The sequence below is a fragment of the Syngnathus typhle genome, linkage group LG3, assembly GCF_033458585.1.
Source record: "Syngnathus typhle isolate RoL2023-S1 ecotype Sweden linkage group LG3, RoL_Styp_1.0, whole genome shotgun sequence".
NCBI classification, from domain to species: Eukaryota; Metazoa; Chordata; class Actinopteri; order Syngnathiformes; family Syngnathidae; genus Syngnathus; species Syngnathus typhle.
Window position 1 is genome coordinate 761,045 of NC_083740.1, and position 11,082 is coordinate 772,126.

The following is an 11,082-nucleotide window of genomic DNA, read 5'->3' on the forward strand; positions in this document are numbered from 1 at the left end:
GCCTGACTCGGGGCCGCAGATGTTCCGGGAGTGGTGGAATGCGAGGCGAGGCGGGGCGGGGAGGGGGCGAGCGGCTTTAATTGACTTTCAAGTGGTTCATCCGCTCCTTCCTTTCATTGGCTGGGCCGGCAGCTGCCGGCCGGCGGCCTCGCCGGAGGCCGCCCGGCTGCGCACGAAGGCTCCGAGCGGAAATAAACACTCGGATGCGGGAAAACGTGTCACCTTCAACGGGAAGGAGACCGACCGGCGCTCGCATCTGGCAAGGCGGCGAGCTTCCGGGACCTGGCAGCCTGCATTTGGTTGCTTGTTGTTTTTTTGCTTCTGGGACCTCGCGACCTGCTTTGTCTACAATGTAGGAATAACAAAGCGATGGCTTGGGCTCTTAACTCCTTCACTCCCGTTGACGCATATAGACGTCAAAGTTGTATACAAAGTGAGTTGTTGTGGTTTTTTAAATCATGGTTTTAAATGTGCCTTTCAAGCTCGGGTCATGGTATCAAGTCAGAATGGAGATGGAGAGCTTATTTGGGGCTCGGGCAGCAACAACAAAAGAAGAAAGAGGAGGAGGGGGCGGAGTCTGTCACGGAGAAGAGGCCCACCCGCCACGCACAGCTGGAAGACTTTTCAACCTCACTGGGGAATCGTTGTTGTTGCTCCAACCCAAAAATTCACAGAAACCCAAAGCAGGTCATCGGGGCCTAGTTTCAACCATTTCAAGGTCTTAAAAGCCGATTTTGAAATCCGAAAACTACAAAACGAACATTGGCCGATTTCAAACTTGAGCGCTTGTGACGCCAGTTTGTCGTTTTTTTTTTTCTGTCGGATTGTTTACGTTTCGATCTCGGGGCCGGCAACCGCGCGCGGCCATTTTGAGCACGGCGAGCTAATCGTTCCTTTGAATGACTCGGTAGGAGAAAAGTGAGCAGCTCGGTCAAGTGCTTAAGGAAACATTGCAGCACAGACAGCACAGCATACGTGACCAGGTTTTATGTGTCGGAAAATCCCAAGTGGGTCATCTTTTTATAACTATAAGACGGAGCCAGCGCTGCGAGAGAGGAAGAGCGAGAGCGCCGTTTAACGGAACGGATTAGCTGGGTTATAAACCGAGGCGAGGCGCCCGGGGACGTTGTACCCGCTCGGCCGCCGAGCCGGCTCTCCAGCGACTCATCCGGATGCGCTAACCCTAAACCCCGCGCTACTTGTCACTTTTGAGGCACAAAAGGCAAATCCCAGCTCGGACACTCGACCTTAAGGCGAGCTCGCCGGAAGGTGAGCTGCACGCCGAACCCCCGAAAAGGGGGGGGGGGGGGGGAGCCAGAGTGGCGGTGACGTCGCAAACCCAATCTGAGTGAGCTTTTTGCACGTGATATTTATATATTAATGAAGAGTGTCAGTGCTTTGCACTGTCGGGAGATGCCGCCCTCTTTTTTTTGGGCCATGCTGTTGTTGGGTCACTCGTTCTTTTACCGGCCGTGACTCACATATTGCCCGCTTTGATTCAAGTGTTTATTAAGGCTAACGAGTTCGACTCAAGAAAATGACTTTTGATGTCGTTTTGGGTCTAAACTTTTTTTCTTCTTCCCTTGAGCGAACTCTAGTCAATGAAAGAGTGCATATTTTGCACACGCGCACACATGTAGATGAGCGTGAGCTGAAATTTTTACGGCTGATGGAGGGGGGCGGGCTGCATGACTCCCGCGCGCGTGTGTGTGTGTGTGTGTTTGAGGGAGCGCGTGCATGTGCGTCTCTAAAACGTGACTCTATTCAAAGTGTAATTAGAGAATGCATTTGCATGGCCTCCTCCTCCTCATCATCATCATCATCATCAGCAGCAGCAGCATCACGAGCATGTGAGACACGAGCCAGCGATGCAACAGCGCCGCCAAGCGTCCGGCGCGTCAACAACGGGCTGCAGCAGCGTCACGTCTTACCTTGGCTGTCACAAGGAGCGTTTTGCGCCTTCGTCTCGCGGGTCCGTGCGCGCCACCGCCGCTTCCCCGACCCGCGCGTGGCCGTCGTGGTGGCCGGCCATCGCGCCTCTTCTCCGGCTCCTCATTCTCTTCCTCCTCCTTCCGCCTTCTTCTGGTGCCAAAGTCTTTCAACTTGATCTGCCGAGCAAACACGCGTTGCGTGCGATTACTGTCGTTGTCACTATTGTTGTTGTTGGATTTGGGGTGCGCGTGCATCGCATGCGGCGACTTGTTGAATCTTGCCAGGCGAGGACGCGCGAGCACAGCAGCGTGACTTATTAGCATATTTAACGGCGGGCGGGCGGGCGCGCGCGTCAGGATCGGAGTTGGATTCAAAAGTGCGCGTCATAAAAATAAGCAAGGGGCACGCGGAAAATGAACCACGCAACGGGTTGCGTGCTCCACTTGCCCCCACCCGCATCCCCAAAAGGCAAAATGTGCCCCCCTGCATGCGCAAGCTGAGCCGCCGTGGATAAAAAAATAAAAATAAAAAAAAAGCAAGGACTCCCGATCAAATGCACTCACCCCATTCCCGTGACACATCTCTCCAGGCAGCCGGGCGGAGATGACATTGCAGCCTGTTACTCCATTCGGGTGCCCTCCAAGGGGTGAGTCTCCCCCCTCCACCCCCGTGAAATTAATCCATCAATTGCACCTCCATCCGAGGGAAAGAAGTGGGGGCAGGGGGGGGGGGGGGGGGTCACGCACAAGAAGCACCTCCACCCAGAAATGAGAACCGCAACGCTCGGATTAATCCACCTGTCGAGTCCGCGAAGACCCCCGCTGGCCGGCCACGGCCAGGAGCTCAGGTGCCTATTCCGTCTTGCCAGTCAAATGTGAGGTCCGCGCGTGGGGAAGGAAGGAGGGAGGGAGGTAGGGAGGGAGGTAGGGCGCTACGCGGCGGACGGAGTGCAGGCGATGGAAGGACCCGCCGATATTTTGGGAGGGGGATCTCCAGGCAGCTCCGCGCGCGTTCCGCAGTGTGAGAGCCCGTGGACAGCCTCCGCCTCCTCCTCTTCCTCTTCTGTCCTCCTCCGCGCAGATTCTTGGAGATTCGAGAGCGTGTGTGCGTGGAGGGGAGATTCCGTCACGCGCACACACACACACACATATATATACGTATCTTCCTGCAAGGGTGAGGGAAGAAAAAAAAAAAAAAAGAGAACGCACCTAAGTTGGTGTTTTGCTATTGCCTAGTTGGCGAGCCGAGATGCGCGCGGAAAATGTTCCCCGCTTGGAGTCTCCGTTCGTTCGCCCGCAGCCCGTCCGCCCGCCCGCCCGCGCACCGCTAGCTGGCTGAAGGCACTTCCACAGCAGCAGACTAGTTAATTAAACATAGGGACATGCACCGGGGCCTGAATGAGAGCGGGATGGTGGGTGAGTGGGGGGGGGGGGGGGCTGAAGACAGTGGGTGACTTCATCCTGCATTTATAAAATATGATCAAACGTCTATTTAGCAAATGCATAATGGAAAAAGGCACGCGCAACCATTCCGCTGGGACAATCCGACTTGTCAAAAAATGTCCTCCTTGTGGGATGGCAACATTTTTCCGCCTTTTTGTGGAAACGGCGAAGACGGTGCGGAAAATGTACGCCGTCGTCAGCCTTAAGAGAGGCGCGGATGAGCAAAAGTCAACAATACGAACGACGCCAAGGCCGATATTTGGGAGAACTAAATTACCATTAAACTGTCGATTCATTTAAAACATACATCATGAATAAAATAACTTATTCGTGGGTTCTTTAACAGTCAAGATGTAGATTCCAGTCAGACTTTATGGTTTTCACAAAACTTAAACTGAGTGCCACTGCCACCTAGTGGAGTGGATGTGCAATGACACATCCCTCCTGGCACCACACCACCACCTATTAACTCATTCGGACACATTTTCACCTGTTATTTTGTGAGGGGAATATTTTAACATAATTATGTTTTTCTGTAATATGCGTAAAAAACGTTGTTTTTTTTTTGCTTTTTTTTTTTTTAGATCGTAAAGGAAGTAGTACCGACCGATTAAATCAGAGAGCCGATTCATTATTAAAATTTAAGATGAGTGTGTGTGGGCATGGTGTCCTAGCAAGCGTGTGTTTGTACACTTGTGGGCGAGCGTGGGTCGTTTGTGTGAGTGTTTGTGCGTGCACGTGGTTGATGAGCGGATGTGCATGTGTGGGCTTTGCATGTGTGGAGGCCGCCGCCACCGCCGCCGCCGCCACCGCGTACATGCGCCAATGCGTAATGCGGTCCGCCTGACTGTGCGCTAGTGTGTCATCCATCACACAACTGGCATCAGAACATGTCAATATCCGCCTAAACGAGACGGATGATGTGTCATGTTCCCCGTCAGTGGCTTTGCTCGTTAAAGCGGGCGAGACCAGGGCAAACTGGAGAGGCTTGCGAGACCGCGCAGCCTCAATTAGCCCTAATTAGCCCATCAAAACTGCGGCTGGAGGGGGTGCATGCGGGCGTAAGGGGGTCCTTGGGGAGCGCACCCCCCCCCCCCCCCCATCCCCTATGTGGTCCCGCAGCAGACAGATGGCGCGCACCGCCACTGGGTCACGTTGGCGGGCCCCGCGCGTGCGTGCCAATCGCGCTAGCTCGCGCGCAGTAAGCATTCAATAAGCAGGTTGCCGCTCATTACCAGGGAGCACCATCTTCCTCTTGCTCGTCCCGAGGAGAACATTCGCCACCTGTTGAGGTCCTCTTTCCTCCTCCGACAAGAAGGAGCCCGCGAGGCTGCGAAGAAAAGGAAACAGACGCTTGCGTAACGGCAACATGAAAGAGGGAAGACAGCGGTATTCTTTTGAGGAAAAGAAAAAAGACATTACGGGCGCTTTCCAAATCGAAAAGCTTTGCGGGTTTCTTTTTTTTTTTTTTTTTGTATTGTGCCAAAACGAGCCTGCAGTGCAGATGGGACGCGAGGTCCATTAAGAGCCGTTTGCGAGGCAAAAAACGGGCCCCGGCGGAGCAATTGCGAAGCTGCTCCTCAATATTCTTTACGTGGCAAGCGTAATGAAGGCTGCTTTAAAAGCTGCTATAAAGCCTTCAACGTGACCTTCAGCGTCCGGACTGACTCAAAAGCCTCAGCGGCCAATCGCAAAGCAGAAGAAAGTCACTCAGGGAAAAAAAGGGCTTGTGGAAACAATGTCGAAGAGCACTTTGGAAAGGTGCAGACCTCCGCCAAGGCAAAACAAAGACGAGCCGAGTAAACGGAAAGGAACTAGAACAGCTCAACTCGCTTAGAATGTGAGCAATCCTCTAAAAAAAAAAATCAAACACAGTCATCTTGGTTAGCCTTTACGCTAACACAATTGACAATCCCATTGAAGCATTTGCAAAGACAAACCATCCCCGCTGCCGCTAATCGCCCCAACAAGTGCGTGATTATGGAAAGTGTGCGGGGGTGGGGGGGGGTGGGGGGGGGGGGGAAATAAAAAAAAAAATAAAAAATAGCAAGCAAGCACTAACAATCAACTCCTTTTTCTTGTTTAATTAGCCCAAGACAAAAGGCCCGCGCCGCTAACGACGTTTGGCTAACGTCGCGGCGGAAATGAAAACAAAGTCTCCCGATGAAATCAAAAGGCAGCGGCGGAAAATATGAAAGCGGCAGGCCGCCAGTGCGCATCCATATGAATGTACGTAAATAGATTAGAGAGGAGAGGGAAGCGTTACACAAGGCTCCTGACAAAAAAGAAAATCATGTGGGCAATTTCTGGTTACCATGGTAACTACTTTATCAGCGTCACCGCTTCAGCCGAGGCGGCCGAGCATCCCGGCTACGGGCTAGCGTCCCGCTCGCAGGAAGCGAAAAAAGAGCCCGCCCCGGATGACCATCCCAATGATAGCCAGACACGTTTCCATGACAACAAGAACCTTGCGTGGCAAAATATAAAGCGTTGGTTTGGATTGCGGCATCAAAGAGAAAAATGTTGAGTCCGGATTGGGGCTTTGAATTCTGCCCGATCAATCAATCGCGCCATTGACTTGGCCGATGTTGATCGCCAAAGGACAAAAATAGGTCATTTTTTTCATGATATCATTTCTTATTGAATTCATTTGAATTGTATTTTTCCATATATCACAATCGACATATTTGTCGGGAGTGAATGCCGGCCGGCCAGCCAGCGTCAAACCGGTTCCTCGCTCGGTGCAGCCGAGCGTCGCAAAAGGCGCGAGCGGCAGCGGCGGCTAATTGGCGCAGTCCAGTGAACAATTTAAAATAGATCATCTGGAGGCATTCTTGTTTTTCTTTTTTTGTGACCATCCTTCTATTATCAGCGCGGCCGGAGGGGGCATTCAAAAATGTCGGGAGAAAGAAAGACATCTTGATGAAAAGGAGCAGGCCCGCCGGGCCTCCGCACGCAACTCAGCGTTCAGGCTTTGACTCGGCCAAAGCGTTGGTCGGCTTTGTGGCGCGTGTTGGACACTCGCCGAACGCCGCCGCCGAATACTTTTCACCCGCTCGGACTGTATTTTTAGGTGCAGCCTTGAGCTGGGGACATGTCGGATTACATCTTTGTTGGAAACACAACGGTTAGGGCTTCCAGCGAGGTTTGGAGGGGAGGGGTGGGGGGGTCAATTCCGATTTCAACAACATGAGGGCTTCAAATCGTGAGGTACAGTCCATTCTCAAGGAGTGGGATGGGCCACCTCGGGGCATTCTAAAATTAGGTGTGATTGCACATCTAGTGCAGTAGGTGGCAGTCGCGCTTTTTCTTTTATTTATTAGTTTTTTATTTATTTATATTTTATATTATATTACTTTATTTAATTATTTTATATTTTATTTATTGATTTTTCCTTAAGCTCTTTGGTGTTATCGCAATCGCAAAGCCAAAGAGTTCATTCTAAAATGAGGTGTAATTGCGCATCCACTGCAGTAGGTGGCAGTGGTGCTTTCATTTTATTTATTGATTTTTTTAAAACGCTCTTTGGTGTTATCACGATTGCAAAGCTGAAGAGGAGATGGAAAATTCCTAGCGCAAGACCGGGACCGGGTCGAGCCTGAAAACGCGGTCTCGAAGCCAAGATCACGTTGTTACAATATAGTGCGGCATCAATGACGTGCATTTAAAAACGATGCCGATTGTTTTGCTTTGTCACCGCCGATTCTGAATGGGAATTGGAGAATATTGTCCATCTGCTGTCTCCCTCCCGCGGGAGCACAACGATGGCTACAAAGGTGGCAGTCATGGGTTCAGGTGACGTTTCCTTGGCAGGCGCTCCACAAACGCTTCGTTCGCGCAGCTGGCGGCGGGACCGTTTGTCACCGGCCTGTCTTTACGGTCACGCCCACAACTACGAGAACCCAAGGAAAGATTTGCAATATGGTCATTTTTCACGTTGAATCAATTTGTCCACAATAAATCTTGTTTTTGATACGTTTTGTCATATATTTAGCGCGTTCCTAATGAATTGGAATTGTTGCACATTTATTTGCAAAGCCTTCCCTTGACCGGAGTTTCGGACGGGGGTGAAGCGGGCGAGACGAAAACGACCGAGGCTCCCGAGGCGACAGATCGGTGGCACGGATCAACAACATTGGGCTTTATCGCCACGACGACGGCGGCAGCGGAGGCGGAGGGACCAGCTGCTCGGAGAGCGCGCAGCGCAGTAGGCGATGGGCGGACGGAACGGCCGCTGACATGGACGCCTGAAGCCTCGCTGGAAAAAAAAAAGTCATCAAGAGGATGTGCCAAGTGCGCCTGCGGGGAAAAAGCCCCCCCCCCCCCCCCTTCCAATGTTCTATTTGAAGCAGGAGACACAATATCATCTTCATATCAAAGCCATTATTGCTCGGCTGCTGTCTAATCGGCACGTTTCAAGTCGGAGGACGTTCCCACGACGCCTCGCCAATCCCATTTTTTAATAAGGGCACTTTTCAACTTTTTAGAATCATTTTGGATGGTTTCTCTTTTGCAATACTATAATATGGTCGTCTATATTTTGTTTCTTTCCTTCATATTTTTGTTTTTTGTCTTGGATTTATTTTTGCTTAACAGTTTTGTAATCATAAGAATATATGTGTGCTTTGAGCGTCACTGTTAAAATATGTATTTTTTCTTTCTAGTTTTTGTATTGGCTTGTATTTTTGCACTTTTTACCAATATTTTGTATTTTTTCATCTTTTTCGTTGGTCATCTGTCATGGACAAAAAACGTGCGGGTTGGTTCCCTTCCGTTTTCGTTCCTTTGCCATTTGGTGTTGACCATATTGCGAACAAACGACTTTGATTTGATCTGATTTCCCCTGGGCTACACAACGACAACAAAAACACTACACTTGCACCAAAAACAACTGCAAACGTGTCTTATTGGTTCAAAATCTATCTATGTCACTCCGAGAAACGCTGCTAAAAATAGCCCAAATGTTGCCAAAATGTTCTACGTAGGAGAAAAAAAAAAGGGACCAATGGCGTGTGGCACGGCGATCCAGAACCTCCGTGGGCTTCTATCATTCAAAAAGCAGGCGGGCTGCTGCGTGCGGGGGGCGGTAGGGGGGGCAAGGTCGTCTGGCTTATGGAGACAATCCAAAAATGATGATGGTGATAACGATGAGCAACATTGACTGCGTGCGGGCTCTACCTAGCGGCCTGTTGGAGAATTACATGGGGGGTGACAACAAACGCACCTTACCTTCATCTGTTCTGCTCCATTTAGCCCTTTAAGCCATCTCGTGACACACTTTTCCATCGTGCGCCGGCCTGGCCTGAGAGGCCAAGCGAAAATAAATGAAGTTTTATTTTGGCGAGGCCATTTAAGAAGCTAAAAGGGCAGTTTGGGAAAGCGCAAAACATATTCGGCTTGACGTGTGCATCCTCGCGGTTCGGCTTTTGCATCTGAGCTGGCCTTTGTTATCCACAGAAACGCTGGCCTAGTTGCTGTGATTTGTTTAAGAACCCATCGATGACTTTTATTATTACCCTGTCGTCTCCCACCAGTTTAGGGTCTTCTCACGAGGTCCAAATTCCCATTCAAAATGGCTGCTTCCCAAACGCACGACTTCCTTTTTAAGACAGATTTACTGATATACATTTAATGACATTTGTAATCAAATAAGATAAGTAGATAACTGTTGCTAAGATACAATTACCTGACATTGCAGACAGACGTGTAGGACAGTAAAGAAGAAAGCAAAAAACTTACTTCCATTCAATTCACAGCCCGCCGCGTGGCGTGTGTGGTGATGGGGCCACCCGCGGCGTCCACGTCATTCCCACCCCGTGTGTGTGGAACTCAAGCCCCCCGGGCGGTCACCACCAAAGAATGGCCGCTCGTTAAAAATTCATCCAGCAGCAGCGGATCTTTCTCTCTCGCTCTGCCTCATACGCTCCACTTCCGCTCGGCTAGGAAGTTGCGGTCTCCTCGGTGCTCGCTGCTAATTCGGGGCCACCTGCGCCGTTGAAAGGTGAGCAAAAGTAACCGTTGGTTTTTCGCGCTTTTTTTGCTCACTTCCGGATTCTTTAGTCACGCCCCTGATGGTTGGCGGTTGTCACGTGACGAGGGAACTCCAGTGACGCTGACGGGGTTTTCCCCAAACTTCTCTCCTAATTTTCATGATTCCTGTCACCATAGAAACAATTTGTTGACCTTTTTGAACACTTGATGAACGTAATTTAAGACATAAAAGGAAACTTACTTCGTTTGTTGACTTTTGTGTGTGTCAAAGTGGGAAATTAGCAAATTAGCTAAAAAAGTAGCTAATTGTAGCGATACGCAAGCATCAAACGTCGACATTAATCCTACGCGGGCACATTTTACAAAGTGCAAAGGGAAACATGTTCTACAGTAGAACATATAACATGCTCTGTAAACAAAAACAGTGCACCTCAGCCTCTGCCAAGTGAACATCATGGCTAGTGAGGCGAGATCACTCAGCACTCTTTTGAAATCACACCAGTATGATTCAGCGCGACACAAAAAATAAATGACTTGAAAACCTACTTTGTAACCCTTAAAAAGAAGAATTCCTTGCCCTCATTCAAAAACAGATATGATTATCCATTGCGGCCCTTGTTTCAACCACCCAAACATCTCCTTGTAGGTGTAATGTCGGACCGCTAGATAGCAGCAGCGTGTGTGTGTGTGTGTGTGTGCGTGTGCCTTTGATGAACCCTCATCAGTGAGCTTCTCTGCCCTGCATCCCTCCTCCGCCGAAGACCACCCCCCTGAGTCTGGCTTTGCTTCCCGCCTGATTGGACCTTTTCACACCCGTCCAAAGGCGTACAATTAGAGATCCGAATCGTAAAATGGAAAAGACACAAAGTCGCCTGCCTGCCTGTGTGTGTGTGTGCGTGGGTGCTCCTTGCTGCTTGGTAATGATCAGATAAGCTTACGCTTCGGGGAGCAAAAGATCACTATCTGGCAACCCAACACCAGGCTGGACAGATCTGGCAATCGGATCCCCTGAGGAATAATTTGGTTGATGGCACTCATAATCACAGCCCTGACACCGATCCTCTCGGGAGCCCGCGTGTCGGACTGAGTCGTAGGCCCTGATACCGATACCCGGCGGGAAGATGTCATGCGGGGATGTTGAGCAAGTGGGAAGGCGGGCAGCATGCAGCCGTTGATGGATGGATGGACGCAGCCATGGGGAGAACATACAAACTCCACACAGGAAAACTGGAGCCGGATTTGAACCCAGAGCCTCTGCACTGTGCCGCCCTGAATAATAAATCCTCAAACTCCAAACTATAATCCCAAAACACTTCAAATAAATATTATCCTTAAAAATGAATAGGCCACCAGTTATTTATTTATTTATATATTCGTGTTATTAATTTATTTTATTCATTTATCTGTTTATTTCCTGATTCATGTCCATTTTTTATTTTGTTTTATTTATTTTTGCAGGAGCAAAAACACATGCTGCTAACAACCCGGGCTAAAGTGGCAATTAACAGAAGGTGTGCTGTAATTCTTGATTCTCGGGGTCCGCACGGTGATGCGGTGATGTCACCTGAAGAAAACAGGCTTTGCGCTTTATCTTGAGCAGGTCTCATCCTTCCTCTCTGCCCGTCGTGTCGTCTCTGTCAACCTTCTGTATTATTTATGGCCCGCCCCCTCCGCCGCTCGCTCGGGTTTCACCTGTAGAGCCGGATGACAAATGAAG

At 50.0% G+C, this 11,082-nt stretch overlaps 1 protein-coding gene and 1 long non-coding RNA gene across 2 annotated transcripts in view; one reads left to right on the top strand and one right to left on the bottom strand.

Annotated features, from left to right (window-relative positions):
* grin2ab (glutamate receptor, ionotropic, N-methyl D-aspartate 2A, b) overlaps positions 1-9,412 on the bottom strand; it is a 50,930-nt gene extending 41,518 nt beyond the window's left edge. The window contains exons 1-4 of the mRNA XM_061275051.1: positions 9,114-9,412; positions 4,610-4,704; positions 2,496-3,097; positions 1,932-2,108 (exon numbers count right to left, since the gene is read on the bottom strand). Coding sequence (XP_061131035.1) covers positions 1,932-2,108; positions 2,496-2,513 — 195 coding nt within the window. The 5' untranslated portion in view covers positions 2,514-3,097; positions 4,610-4,704; positions 9,114-9,412. The remainder of the gene's footprint in view (positions 1-1,931; positions 2,109-2,495; positions 3,098-4,609; positions 4,705-9,113) is intronic.
* LOC133151760 (uncharacterized) lies at positions 1,045-8,146 on the top strand. Its single transcript, XR_009713981.1, has 2 exons — positions 1,045-1,269; positions 7,413-8,146. It is a non-coding gene; the product is annotated as an uncharacterized LOC133151760 (long non-coding RNA).
* Positions 9,413-11,082: the final 1,670 nt, after the last annotated feature.